General features: G+C 42.6%; 1 protein-coding gene across 1 annotated transcript in view; it reads right to left on the bottom strand.

Moving 5' to 3' along the window:
- CLGN (calmegin) overlaps nt 1–15,758 on the bottom strand; it is a 337,930-nt gene that overhangs the window by 105,588 nt on the left and 216,584 nt on the right. The window contains exon 12 of the mRNA XM_086963258.1: nt 9,754–9,870. Within this exon, the coding sequence (XP_086819384.1) occupies nt 9,754–9,870 (117 nt within the window). The remainder of the gene's footprint in view (nt 1–9,753; nt 9,871–15,758) is intronic.

Genomic DNA, 15,758 nt, shown 5'->3' with positions numbered 1-15,758 from the left:
GCGCGTCTCACGGATCGCAGTCTTGATGGAGCGGGGGAGGGGTGCCCAAAGTGCTACCCTCATAGTGGTGGAAGGCTACCACCTTCACCAGGAGTTAAGCAGCACGAGTGGCGAGGTGCAGCATACCATGTAGTGATTAGTAGTAGTCAACAGGACCTTTTTACCCTGTGTCACTGGAGTAAGGCCTACAGGTTCACTTACCTTTTAAAAAGCTCCACTGCTGGTGTGCTTAACTTACCCTTGGCCTACATCAGGTAGATGTGGAGTGCTGCATAGCGCAGAGTAATGACTCTGCGCTAGTTATATGTGTGCCTGGGAAGTGTACAGTACAAGGATAGAGCAGTACTGTGGAGTACATGGGTACTCACAAACATTTTCCTGGGGGCCGCAAAGTTTGGTCTATGGTGTGACCGAGTGTCGCACTGATGTCAGCGGGGGTGGGGGGGGGTTGTAAAGTGGGTGTAGGGGAAGCAAAGCATGTATATTTAGTGGATGTCTTTAAAAATGAAGGTGTTCCTACAGTTAACAGCCTAACTACTTCCTTACCCAAACTGCAATTAATCTTAAAATAAGTGATAGCTGTTTATTTTTTATTTTTTTCCATGTTAGTGCTGGGATGAGAAAACAGCAGCCCAGTGCTGCTGCTGCACAGGGGGCCTGATGTAAATGTCAGGAGAGCCGCATGCGGCCCCAGGGCCGTACTTTGAGTATCACTGGTGGAGTACATGTGTGATAAGTATATGTGATGGGTGTATGTATGCCTGAGAGGAATATATTACGGGAGAAATGTAGTGTTGTGCAGTGCATGTGCAGGGACCACATGTGCTGGGTGTATGTGTGCATGCGCGAAGTACAATACATGAAGAGTGAAGTGTTAAGCAGCGTACACGTGTTAGAAAACCTTCAGTGCTAAATAGTCCCTGCAGGTCGATTGTCTGTACTTCATACATATGTACATGTGAGGCTACAAAGCATAGAGGTATTAGCACTGAACAGAAGGGAACACTGGAGGGAACAGACTTATTTTGAATTTCAAGGACTGCTCTTTGATTCATTGATAGGTCACACGGAAGGGACCTGGACACATCTCAGCAAGGGAGATGGGGCTGATAAGAGAATCATGAAGAGTAGGACTGGGGGTCATGATTAAACCTTTGATGCACATAACACTGGATGACATCCAGGTGTAAACGTGGGTCACTCCCATGAATTATGCTGTGGACAGTCAGCTTCTGAGTTGTACCTGCTGTGGCAGACCAATTTCATGAACGAAGGTGAAAAAGAGATGTGCCCACTTCATAAGGAGCAGAACCCTAACATAAAACTTCAAAGACACAGACCCTAAATTACATTTGGTGTCTGAAAAAGGACTATAAGAAGGCAGAAGGCAAGGCTGAGTCTCCAGAAATTGTCATCGGCTAAACAGACAGACAGGCTGTGTGAAAAGGGAAAGCTCTGCAAGATTTCTGATAATGACCAGGACTGGGGGCCAAGGTCTGCTAGTTTCCCTTTTGGGTGAGTGGACATCACCCAGGGAAACCAAGACTATCTGCATTTGAGCCTGGATCACGAGCGCCTGCTGGCTTGTCAAGACCAGTATGCCCTATGAGAAAGAGGAGAGCATCGGCTGGAGCGAGGTCCAATGAGGAGCCCTACCATGAAGACACCATGTGTGAGGTGTGCCGATTCGGCTGTGCACCGATCACGTTGTTGCCCATGTGCAGGACTGTTTTTGGAGAGCCTCGTATGCCAGGAGAGGGCCGCCGAAGACTGAGCCATGTGTTGAGTGCCGTGTGGGTCTTGCCATACCCATACCACCGTGCTGAGGTGATGTTGTGACACAAAGATTAGAAAGAGTCACCTCCTTTTACAGGACAGGAAACAAGAAGTTGTGCTGTCTCCATATTGATTTGGGAAAGACTTTCAGTAACTTGCAGGACAAAGCCCATCTTAGGTTGGGACAGATGTTACCTTCTCCAATGACTTCACAAAGGATCAATGGGAAGGAGAAGGCCAAGCAGTGTTGTACACATTGTTGCAAGGAGGCCCCCTCAGAGAAGAATACTGCAAAAAAGGAACAAGCAGGCGGGTTGGCTGCCACCAGGTAAATCATAAAGGATAATACTGAGACCTATGTGGAGAAAGAAAGGTGCCTCATCTGCCTAAAGCACAAGCTCTGTAGTATGGCAGGCAGGACTGCAGCTGCACCGAGAACTGCTGCAGTTGCAACACATTAGGCTACAGAAGACTAGCTTATGTGTGTAGAGCTGCTACAACTTTGCAATATGTCAGCAAGGAAACTATGTTGTGTTTAAATATTCATGTGCCTGCAAGGTACCATGGAGAAAAGTGGATTTTTTACTCCTTTGTACTCTTTCAGACACTGTCAACCACTCTACTATTTATTATGTTTCCTACTGGCAGTTAGCTGCTGGAAAATACAGAAAAGGGACTCAACAGACCCCTCCCGCATTCTGAACACAAAGGCAGTAATACTGTACTGCCAACAATGTACCATGCCCTCATAGCACTTCTCTTTCTCCTCCAATACATAAGACATACGATTCTGTGTACTAATACCATCATATTAAATGGTTCTATTACTTTGCTTCCATGTTTCCTCCTCACCAATGTATATGCTTATGTACTAAACTTCATTTTTCATACCCTACCAAACATATGTTCCTCTCTTTGTGTACTATGTGAATAATTCTTGTTTTATATTTTTAAAAACACAATAAAATGACTATAAAATACAAACAAATCTGTACAAGTTTGTGAAAAAACAACTGATGATCTCATAATGAGTAAAATGTGATACTTTGATGACTAGATCCTTCAAAATGTAGGAATGACTTCTTTACATGTTGTCGATATTTTTTTTATAAATATTCAAAGTACAATTGTAGTTCAATCCTGGTGTTTAACAAATCAGTATTTTAATTGAAGTGTACAATCTGTATATGCACAGCTTTGTCAAAGTACATTTTTTCCAGACAATGGCAAAAGGAACAGCTTTAGAGGTCGTTCCTTTAAGGTAGTTCGGCATCACTTTACTGAAGTCATCCTCTGCCGCCATCCATTGGTAGAATCCAGTCACTTTTTATTTCCACTGAAAATGACGTGAGTTTTTTGGTCATCAAAGCTGGTTCAAACTGAAAACGCAGAACCTTAGTTACAATGCACTTGTAATATGGAGGATAGGACACCTGCCACATTTGCCACAGAGTATCTCATCTGCCAAACTTTAATTAAGGCACTTAATCTTGCCTTACGTAAAATCGTATCTACACAGTTCTATAGTGACTATTTGCACGAGCACGGCCAGATTCGCTTCTTGCAGCAAGATATGATATCACCCTTTGTGATGCTAAATATTTAATTTAGTTTCCCCAGGTGCCTCTATGTGAGTAAGGAAGACCTGTAAATTCACAGTCTCTTCCTTAAAGTCTTTTTATCCTACTTACATCACTTTCTGGCATTCAACCACAGTGCTTTGCTTCACTCCTCTCCAAAATGTTTACAAAGGGTAAACGGCATGAGGGGTTACTCCACTGAGGGGCGGCCTTAGGCATGTGCAAGCTGTGCACCTGCGCAGGGCCACCAAACCCCAGTGGCCACCACGCCAATATATATCCTTAATATAATAATCCTCTGAGGATGAATACATATTTGCGTGCGGCCCCTGGCAGGGATTTGACAGCCTCCGGCTCTGTTCCACTTCCAAACACCCTGACCCCCCCTCTTCACTGGCCTCCACGCTCTGCCCCGCCCGGACCCGCTCTTCCGGTGCCCCCTACCTGCGCTTCCTGCCTAGGGCAGCCATGAGCCTAGAGACACCCTTGCTCCACTAGGTACAATGTCTATCAAAACCTACAGTGTGAAAAAAACACTCTTGGTGCTTTTTGTGATGTCTAAACCATGCGCCCTGGTACCTGTGAAACTGACAAAGTCAGGAGTGATTGCAAATCAAAGTGAGGATGCTGGATTCACTGGCAGTGGCGCTGGTGTCGCTAGGGAGCGGTATTAGTGGTACAAGTGGTGGAATTGAATAGTGCCAGTCAGAGTCACCCTTTACCAGGATAGGATCCTGGACGGAAAGAAATTAGACACCCTCACTGCTGCTTGAGAAGAAAATGAACCCCTTTTGTGACTGGAGGCCAGCCCTTGCTGTCTACATCAGAATTGCGACTGGCCTCTGAGCACAAACCTCTCAGCACCTTCCCCAGCTCACCCATCTAATCCCTCGCAGATCAGCTTCTCACGCAGTTTGTTGGAGGGGATGAGGTTAATAGTGGGTGGCAGCTGGGGTGAGAGGAAGATGGGAGGACAAGAAAGGAAGCTGATGGGGAGTTAAAAACAGCACTGGAGCCAGATAACAGGAACTTCTGCTGTTTGTATGACCTTAATGCAGACAGCTCCTTAAGATCCCTCTTAAGTCATGCGCCGTGGGCCAGGACCCAGCTTGCCCATGCCAAAGCTGGCCCTGGAGCCAGTGGTGGCAGATCGCAGATCCGATAACCGTATTGGCAGCAGTGCTAGTCACACTCTCTAAACAAATATTTTGCGCGGAGGTGATTATTTTGACACATATTAAACATTAGAGGAGGTCCCAATGGCTGGTTCTCTTATCTGAGTTTGTTGGTTCCTGGTCAAGTGTACTTTACAGTCCTGAAAGATTCAGGGACTCTCTTCCACCTCTAAGCTGATACCCAAATATACTTGAAAATCTCAACCCCAGAAGACGTTGCCCTGCTTTCAAATACACTCTTAAAGAATACAACTGGATGTCCAACCACCATATAAAACTCAATCCAACTAAAACAGAATTTCTTTTGATCTCACCTCTGAAAGCAAAAACTCCAGTACAAGAATGGATGACAAATTTTCCCACCTTGGATGGCTGCCTCCCCATTGTTACGAGTACCAGATCACTCGGCATCACACTTGATAATCGTCTCAATCTTCACAGACACATAGCAGCTATGGCTAACAGGGCACAACACAAACTTAGACAGCTTTGGGGCATCAGACAACTGGCTCCGGAACCAGACCTCAAAACAGTGGTGAAGTCTTGTTCTCTCTAGACTAGACTATGGAATAGCCCTTCTCTCAAGTGTTCCCAAAGTTAACCCAAGCCCACTGAGAGCAATTCTACTTGCTACAGCACCCTTCGTCTTAAGATATTTGACCACATTTCCCCTGCCCTGTTAACTCTATAATGGATCCCCATTGTAGAGCGGGCCGAATTCAAAATCACTTCCGTTACCCAGAGAGCGATGTGCTCCCTCTCTTCCTTCTATCTAAACGAGAAACTGAAAATCTCCGGAGTAAATAGGAGTTTCATAAATGCCCAATCCTAGCTCCTGGAACCCCCCTCCTTCAGTGGAGAACGATACATGAACCCTCGACCAGACTTCAGTACTCTCTCCACTGTGCCCTGATCTGCCTACGTTTGACTGCGTATGTCCTCTGCCCAATTGTTGTAACTGTGTCTTGTGGTAACTCCTGTATACATCCACCGATGTAAACGTCTGAGTTTAACTGTTACTGTAGCCCACTGTAACACTGTACTCTGTGTCTTGTAAAGCGCTCTGATGCCCTCGGGCCAGGACCGCGCTACATAAAAATTGCAAAAATATAAGAATAAATGGCTTCCATTTACATGCCAGTCTCACCCCTTTGGATACAAAAGGCAGACTTTAGTGCTGTCAGGGGCTCCTGGGCATTTGATAAAGATGGATGCTTTGGGAAGCCAGCTATGCCAAGATTTTCCTCCCTCAAATTCCTGGAATCTATGTTTAAGCCATGTCCTCGGGTGTAACTTAAATTCCTCAGAATGCAATTTTTCTTTTTATTGGTAATTTCTTCAGCCAAGAGACTGACTGCCTGTCAAACAGTTCTATCTGCCTTTCTTTTAATTGGATGGTGTTGAAGCTGCAGATTAAGGCTTTAAGTTAGCTCTTCATCTCATCAAAAAGGCTGGTGCCCTTGTCTTTGTTGACTGCTCCTACATCAGGGGTAGAGGTGAGGCCACAGCTCTTAGACTTTGGCTGAGGTTTGAGCACTTGAGTTCCAGTTTCTCGGACCACAGACTGTGCGACAGTTTGTCTATTTTGGACCCAAAATCTTCTACAATGACATTGACTTGCTAGAGCAGATCAAGCCCTTAGTCTCCACCACTTATGATTCTCCATTCCTTGCTCTATTTGGTTTGGCGCGCACATATTGACAAGAGAGACGGCGGCCTCTCAAATCAAGGCGCCAGGTGCGTTCGCTCTGGCTATTTGTAGGGTTATCCAACGGGCAACTCATACTTTTGTCTGTCTCTACAGGTTGGATGTAGGTGGCAAGAAGATGTGTCTAGAACATGGGAGCAGGGTGCTTTTGACTACAACCACTAACTGATTGTATTCTGTTACTTCTGCACAACAGGTTTGTGTTGGGGTGTCTTGTCGAAGACATACTGCTAGGTTAGATCCTTATCATGAAAGCTCTGGGAAAAGGAAGAGATTGAGATTGTACTATGTCGATTAAGTATCTGTGATCTTCATTATTCTGATTTGCCACCTTCTTCCCAGTACTTATTATGCCCTACGGTTCTCATTCCCCAGTCATATGGGTGTTTGGTGATAGCAGGATGAGAGCTAGGTGGGGCCTTCCCTTATGGCATCCTACATGGTTAGGGAGCTACCTGAAAAGATAGGATTGTGGGGCATATTATCAAGACAGGCGATAAAATTATCGCTGTTTTAGCGGCAGAAAACTGTTGCTAAAACGGCGATAATAGGTTTGATAATATCTTTATGGAATTCCAATTGAAGCCCATGTTAAATGTGAAGGACATCTCACATGGGCTTCAATTGGAATTCCATAGAGCATATTATAAACCCCACTATCGCCGTTTTAACAGCAGTTTTCTGCTGCTAAAATGGCGATAATTTTATCACCTGTCTTGAGAATATGCCCCTGTTTTCCTTATATGCTAAGTCACAGGGTGCATGGAGAGAAGTGGACACATTTTATAATATAGGTAGTGAGAAGTAGTCAAATCAGAGTAATTAAGATTACTCAGTGCTTTGTTAGGCACAAGAAATAGAATAATGGTGAACTAATATACAATTAAGTATTCCATGCTCCAATAGAATGGTGGCGTTTAGACTTAATTGCATTGTAGCTGTTGGCTGTTTTGACTGTTTGTTTTCCTGTTACATATTGCGTGTCCAATCACCCCTCCTAACATTAGTACTTGGTGCCGCTCACCTTTACGAAAGTATGGATAAACTATTAAATGCTGGAGTACCATTGATACAAATAATATATATTATTAGCCAAAGTATTCTGCTGGTTTAATGTTTATCTGGTGACCAGGGATCCAGATAAGGTGCTAAAGAGAGAGTATACTTCCTTCTTCTGGAAGTTGGGTAAAAAGATGTTTTGGGGGGCGGGGTAAAAAAATAATTCACTTTCCTAAAGAAAGATTTTTTTAATTGGCTAAAAAAAAAAAAATACATATTTATCTCTGAACTATATATATATATATATATATATATATATATATATATATATATATATATATATTTATTTTTTGTATGCAGTGCTTTCCCTTTAACTGGTAGCGTACATAAATGAAACCATTAATTTCCATCTTACAGCCCTTCTTTGAATCGCAATGATTTTAGCGTGCAGTCCTGCAGAAGGTCACAATTTATGCCAATAACATGAGCATATCACTAGGGCAGGGCAGGGGGTGGGGCTTGGATAGGTTTCATTGTTCCTGTTGGGAGCATTTGCCCCAATTATTGTGAGTAAGAAAGGTCATTATTTCAATACTCTGATATTCTGGAATCTCTGTCGGAGGTTCACTCTCTCAGTCTCTGATGAAGGGAGGCACACAACCTGTTAACCTGGCGCCAGCTGTTTTTCATCTTCCCTGTTGGGAGCCTCAACCACCTTGGCAGGAAACCTCTGCAGCAGCAACTCGACCAGGTGCATCTGCCATTGTGGAATCACTACTCTGACATTACATGTTGGCACTGGAAATGGAACCCAATGTTGGCAGTGCCGATTAAACCCTGTGGAGCGCCCTGGGCAGTTGAAATGTTGGGCCCCTTCACAAAGTATCTCCTAATACCTAATGCACTGGATTTTTTTACAAACTGACAGTTGCCAGAAGATGAGTTTTCAAGAGACACACTGTTATGTGAATCTGATGTCTTTGGTTTATGTACTTTAATGTAAGGTTTTAGTTTCTTTGAGTTTATTCATTTTTTCCTAACTATTGAAAGCAATATTTAAGAAAGCTTGGTTGTAAATTTCTTTCAAGATCAAATCAATATTATTTGACACATTGTCGCGGAGCCCCTAAAAGGAGTGGGGCTCATAGGCCGGAGCCTGCTTTGCCTATTTGGTAATACGGCACTGAATGTTTGGATACATACCTATGGCGACATTATCAGTTTTCAGTGCCAGCCTGCTACGGAGTTGACAGAAAATTCAAACACCCTCCACTTTGATCCACAACTTTCATGTAATTGACGAGTGAGTCAAACTCAGATGAGTTACCTGAAGGCTTCCGTCCTTCCTTCTATCCACCTATCTGACCATTCTTTTAGGCTTCTATCCACCCACCAACCCTTTCACCCCTTCATTCATCCTTTCAGCCTTTTATTTATCTCTCCTTTCACTATTCCATCCATCTATTGTGTAAGTATTCAAGTCTTGCACCCATCAATCCTTACACCATTGTCTCCATTATTTCATCCATTCATCCACTTTCACACTTCCACTTTTCCTTTCCCTCGTGCAACCATCCTTTCACTGTTTCATCATCCACCCGTTTACTATTTCATCCTTCCCTCTTTCCCATTTTCTTCTTTTCGTTCTTCTGCGCTTCCTTTCACATTTCCTACCGACCTTTGCTCTTTTTTTTTCTTATCTACCCATTTGTCTTTCTTTCTTTCCTACCTGCCTCACTTTTCTTTCTTCCCTTCTCTTTAACCCCTTCTTTTTATACTGGCTTTACACCCTCGTTTTTTCTCCCATTTTAATAATTTCTCCTTTACTTTGCTTCTCTCTACACCTCTTTCTTGCTTTTCCCTTTCATTGTATATTTCTTGCGTTTAAGACAGAAGAAGCTATAAATAAGAGCTGCATGTACTTTTAAAAAGACAATTCACTACTGACAGCCTCGCCACCCATAAGCTGCTAGAGTGGGGGCTGATGATGCTACTGGATCGTTTACATTTACCTGCGCCTTTGATGTAACAACGCTGCCAAAACGGGCCAAATCTGCAGCCTACATCGCAGATCGGCCCACATGACAGCAAGGATAGCAGAACATATCCAGGCTCAGAAAATTGATCTTCCACCGTCCTCCAAAGAGGGTGATGGAGTACCATAGAGCGTGAAAACATAGGAAGTTAGACCAATCCGTATAGTTCTGAATCTGAGGGAGCTCTTATTACACAAGTTATTTTCGGTGGGCGTGGAAGGACCGAATACTATACAAAAACAAAAAACAGCATAACTAACAGTTCTGTAAAACTTCAACTGCATTTTCAGAATGAATCATAAATAAATAAATCAAAACACATTTGCACATCGATTTCATCAATTCTCCGAAGTAGAACCAAGAAAACCAGCAAGCAATGTTTTAGTTTTTCACCGCTAGAGGGCAATAATGTCAAGCAAAGCACTTGCAGCCTACAAGATATATAGAACGTAATTGAAGGAAAGTAAAATTGTTTTTACCTTTCGTCGCCAAAAATAGAAAGTCAGGAACCCGATGGGCACTACTGCTGCCGAATAAAGAATCCAAAGCAACGGGTTCTCCACTGCAGCAGTTACCAACTGGCTTAAAATGCCAGGCTGTGGGGAAAAAAAGCCCCCAGAGTTTTATAGAAGTTCACATTGAATCAATTAATACACACCGCTGATGATCACGTTTGCTTATTTTTTAAAAGAGCTTTATGAGAACTAAACGCTTAATGGGTTGACATTTATTAATAAAACGAAATGCTAAACAATAGTTATTTGGTCACAGGGGGTTGACCCCACTAAGTGAACAAGCACTGGCAAAACCAATAGGTCGCGTCTTTGTGAGAGCTTCTATTTTACTTTTCTCTGTATTACAGATAGTGTAAATTAAATAGGTTTTTAATGTTGAAATGTTTTGCTGAGTAAGTGATGTACGTTGGATGTTGTAAGTTTGTAAATATAATTTATGTTTAAACGGCTGTTGTAATCAGATTAACTTTCGTATGTAAAAAATGGTATGCTCAATAGGTTTTTGCATTGTTTGTATTGTGGTAAGTGGGGTTTGTGGTGTCCAATAGTGTTCCTTATCTGTTGTTAGCATGGTGTGATGTAGATTTATTTAGTGTGGAGTGATGTAGACGGGTGTAGATTTTAGGTGGTTGTTTTTGGGTAGCGTGAGTACGAATTGTTTTTGAAAGTGTTGTGTATATTACATGTGTGTGCAACTGCTGTGTGACTCTAGCAACAACATTGTGAATAAACACACACAACGTCATTCATTGCCTTTGTAGTCTGTCTTATTATAGCAGCAAAAAAAAAGGGATGTTGGTTTTGGGGTAGCGTGAGTACGAATTGTTTTTGATAGTGTTGTGTATATTAAATGTGTCTGCAACTGCTGTGTGAGTTGCCATGAGTGGTTTAGATTGGAGTGGTGTGTGGTAGGTGGTATAAGTGTGTTGTTTATTGGTCTTTAGTTGATTGTAGAGCTGGCCGTTTCCTATCTCTTTTTTTTGCTGCCATAATAAGACAGACTACAAAGGCAATGAATGACGTTGTGTGTGTTTATTCACAATGTTTGTTGCTAGAGTAACCCCTTTGTCCTTCCTAATGATGCTTTGGGTTTCCTTTGCATTGCCAGTGCGTATGCTGTGGCATCTTTGCTTTTTTCCTACAATGGTAATAAATAGCACATTACACTACTCTTCTTGTTCTCATACATATAATTTATACCACAACGTTTTTTTTCATGCCATTTATCAATTTGTTTTTTAACGAAAAGCAGAATGCATGTGCTTAAATTTGCACTGTAAGTTAAAACTACCTTGAAGAGGCCTCGTGACCATTAGCAGAGTTTGTTTGCCTATATAAAGTCACAGTAAGTAGCTTGCAGTCTGCGAGACATGAAACGTTTTTTCTCATATCATTCTCGTCGTACTCTAGTAAATAAGTTTGAATGTGCGTTTATTAGTACGTAGAGTGCCCCTAAAAAATATATTCTCCAGTCCGTTGGTTTCGTGTCCTGGGCTGACGCAGTGCTGACTGGACGTTTTTTTCTGATGTAAAAGTGCACTAGTCAGCTCTTTTGTACAGAATCAGAGAGAGAGATTCGCCCGAGAGAACACTGTGTTGTATTTTAAGGGTGAGTTGAGGACAAATGCAGAGTCTACCTCAAATAGAGCTGCTGGTCCTTCCCTGACCCCACATTCCGTGCATCTCATGCCCTTTGCAGGAGCTGTGTAAGAAGCAGCTACATGCAGGATGCCAGCACGGCATGTTCGCAAACTGCACACTGAGCCACATGTCCTTCACTCGTGGGGTGCACTGAAAAGAGCACATTTCCGAATCACTGCCACTTGAATTCCAAGTGCAAAGACCGGTGCATCGCTGTTTCCCATGTTAAAAGTGACGCAACGGCGGCGCAAGACCTTCATAAATAAGGCCCAGTATGTTTTGTAAGTATATCTAGAGTCAACAGGATAGCCCAGCGGGTTAAGTGCTCACTGTGATCTTGAGGTTCAAATCCCAGCAGGGTCGAATGGTCATTTTAGCTTTCTGAGGTCAAAGGAGCACCAGTTTTGGTTGGATAACAGCCCAGTGCCACGCGTTCTGCGTAAAGGTTGTGCGCAGATCACCAATAACAATGTCAAGTTTCCCCATTCCATCCACGAGTACTTCTCCAGTCCAGGCTTTTCAGAGATTTGAAGTCATATTTATGTCATTATAAAATAAGGCTTAGAGATCTCAGAATGAACCGAACAGAAAACCAGAACTGGATCACTTATTTAGGCTTAGACCTGAAAATCTCGAGGGCTCTGTGGACTCTAACACCTTCAGAGCACTGATCACTCCTTTGTGCCTCTCTGCCTGGCACTTTATACCACAGACATCTCAATGGGAGAAAAAGAACTGTGGGGTGCAATTGAGCTGTTGGCTAGCGCTTAGAGGCGTCGCTCTTAGGGGTTTCCCCTTTATCTTTTTACTAATGCCAGCTTTAGAACTCGGCGGCATTAAAGACAGCGGTCCCGGTTTTACAATAAGAGCCACCTTAACACAACATACGTTTTGTGCTGATGTTTGACTGTAGTGGTCTGTGAAGCACCAGAACACATGGCAGCATAGCGCCGCCAGGGCTGAAGCGATTTGTAGCTTTCCTTAGTTCGAACAAGCACACAAGATGATACATTTTCCTACCAAAGGGGAACAGAGAAGCAGATAAAATGAAACCCTGGGGCCTCATTTATGAGGCTGAGCGTCACTTTAACGCCGCCGGTGCGCCACTTTTTGTGACGCACCAGTGGCGTAAAAAATGCGCCTTGTTGCGCCATATTTACAAAGTGGCGCATCTAGGTAGATGCGTCACTTTGTAAACCCCTGCGCCACATTATACCTGCGCCAGGTATAATGTATGCAAGGGGGGTGTATTGATGTAAGGAAGGGTCGTAGAAGTGACGCAGTGAAATCTATGAGATTTCACTGCGTCACTTTTAGGACGCTGTTGCGTCAAAATCTTGCGCCTGCGTCACAGCAGGCGTAAGACTGACGCAGGCCCTTTCACATGCGGCTTGCCCCATCTGAAAGGACGCATTGCTGGAGTTGCGTCACTTTTGTGACACTCCAGCAATGCGTCCCTTTTGCGCTTACAGATACGTTAGAAATACTGACGTATCTGTAACTCTTTGCGACATGATGCGTCATACATTAAATATGACGCATCAGGAATGTCGCAAGGAGTGCACACTGAGAAGTGACGCATCGCTGCTTTCACGCAGCGATGCGTCATTTCTCATAAATGAGGCCCCAGGAAGCTAGCCCGCAGTCATTATTTCTAAGAACATCACGATAAATGTTAAAACTCTACTCTTGGAAGATCAAGCTTTGTTACTATAAAAACTCTGTGATGAATCATCCCCCATTTGGGATTTCCACGCAAGGTCCAAGCTTCCATCTCCCTTGTTCTGTCCAAACTCGATTACGCCAATAGCCTCTATCACGGATCACCTTTAATACTATGAAAAGACTACAACGGATTCAGAACTCGGCTGCCAGACTACTCTTGCATATCAAACCGCGAGACCACTTCTCCCCTGTCTTGAAAGCTCTGCATTGGTTACGGGTTGTCAGAAGATCCACGTTCAAGCTGCTTTGTATCACCCCCAAAGCGATACATGGAATGGGAGTGCTCTTCATTAGGAACAAAATCACCAAACACATTCATCATAGGAGCCTCAGCTCTAGAGTGCCTCGATCCTCCGACAACCACCTTATCTTCAGAAAACTACTCAAGAATTGGCTCTTCCCCACATAAGCACCATAAGCAAACAGAAATTTACAGCATATCCCTCTGTATATGAGCATTTATTTGTGCTACAGATATGTACCTATATATCTGTTTTGTTTTTTATAAACATGTTGAATAATTATCTTAAAAAAATAAAATAAATAAATACATTTTTAAGTACAACACTTGAAAACCAGAGTTTATCGAATGCATTTTTAATCTACTAATACTTACTTCCTTTATGCATCTATATACCTTCCATGTACGTGGACCTATATATTTATTACTTTCCTCCAAAAAAAGGAAAAAAATACATATTCAATGCACTACCTTATTTCTCACCCTAAACCTCTATCAACATCTTTAATCTACATATACCACCTTTATGCATCTATAAACTTTCCATGTACTTATGGATCTATATATTAATGTCTTTCTTCTAATTCAGCATATCCAATGCACTACCCTATTTCTCACCCTATACCTCTTTAAATATATATTCTACCTCAACTCTCTGACTCCTCTCAAACCTCTTTCTACTACTCTTTCCAATGCACTACCTTATTTCTTACCCTATACCTCTATCAATATATCCTCTACATTCATCTCAAACCCCATACCACTACTATGACCCCCACAATAGCCTATTCTAGACGTTCCCCATCTCTACCCCTCCTTGCACCATCTGACATCTTTTTACTATACTGATCCCTCAGAACAAGCCTTTCTATACTCTTCCCTCTGACTCTTATCCCCATACCCCTTTTTTCTCATCCCAAGTCTCCCACTACTACTATGATGCCCCCCAAAAAATCTAAATCCTTCACTCTTCTATCCCTCCACTATCCTTTTCAATCAAAATAACAGACTAACATATCCACTAATCAAATTTCATATTTCACTATACTAATTCACCACTAATCCTTTATGGGTTCCGAGTAGCGTGCTACTCGCCAAAAAACGCTTCAATACCTCATTATGGGTAGTAAGCACTATATAAATGCAACCTTTTTTCCCTCTTCTATCCCTCCGCTATCTTTCTCAATACAAATAACTGACTAATATCCACCACTTAAATTAATTTCATATTTTAACATACTAATTCACCACTAATCTTTTATGGGTGCCGGAGTAGCGTGCTATTCGCTGAAAAAGTGCTTCAACACCCCAGCAGGGGTAACTAGCGCTATATAAATGTAAACCTTTTTCCTTCCTCTATCCATCCACTCTCCTTCTCAATCCAAATAAAAGATTAACATATCATCCCCCACTCAAATTACTTTCATATGTCACTATACTAATTCAACACTAATCCTTTATGGTTCCGGAGTAGCGTCCCTACTTGTCAAATAAAAGCACTTCAACACCCCAACAGGGGTAACAAGCACTATATAAATGCAAACCTTTGTCCCTCTTCTATCCCTTCGCTATCCTTCTGAATCCAAATAACTGACTAACCTATCCACCACTCAATTTACTTTCATAATTCACTATACTAATTCAACACTAATCCTTCTTGGGTTACGGAGTAGCGTGCTACTCACTGAAAAAACGCTTTGACACATCATCAGGGGTAGTAAGCACAATATAAATGCATTACAATACAGTACAATTGCAATGTCAGGAGCGTGGTATGGTGGGGGCAGATTGGGGCGGAGTGTGTCATCATCATAAACAGTCATAGCAGCAATGACTGCAACCGAGGAAAGACTGCCCCAAGCAGGGGTCCCTGTTCAGACAACAAGGTATGCCTGGTTGCTGTGCTAGGAGTTGAACAATATTTTTCAGACAGAGCTAATGAAAGAAATAACGAAAGGGGATGATGGTTCCACAGAGCACGAGGGTATCAGTGGGCACATAGAGTCCCTACATCAAGCGGCACCATAAAGACATGCATCACTGCCAGTTAGGATCCAATGTCACAAAGCTTTTTTACCTTTAATTGTATTAGCACTATGGCAATACTTGATAAACTCCCATCCGGTGAACGTGTTTGGATCAACAATAATGCCACACAGGAAGAAAAGCAGAGAAAAGCCAAGACACCAAAAACAGGAGCAGAAATAAAAGAAAACAAGCACTGGCGTTGCCAATAGGTCTCGCAGTAGGAAAGTTTGAGCTATTGGTTTTCTAAATGACATTTTATTTTTTTGTTTTGTGATTTACAATGCCCATACTTTTAACTTTTTGCATTAGGAAAGTTTGAGCGATTGGTATTGTA

Source organism: Lissotriton vulgaris, chromosome 3_1 (genome assembly GCF_964263255.1).
Source record: "Lissotriton vulgaris chromosome 3_1, aLisVul1.2, whole genome shotgun sequence".
Classification (NCBI taxonomy): Eukaryota; Metazoa; Chordata; class Amphibia; order Caudata; family Salamandridae; genus Lissotriton; species Lissotriton vulgaris.
The sequence above is the reverse complement of the archived record's forward strand: the minus strand, read 5'-3'. Positions and strand labels throughout refer to the sequence as shown.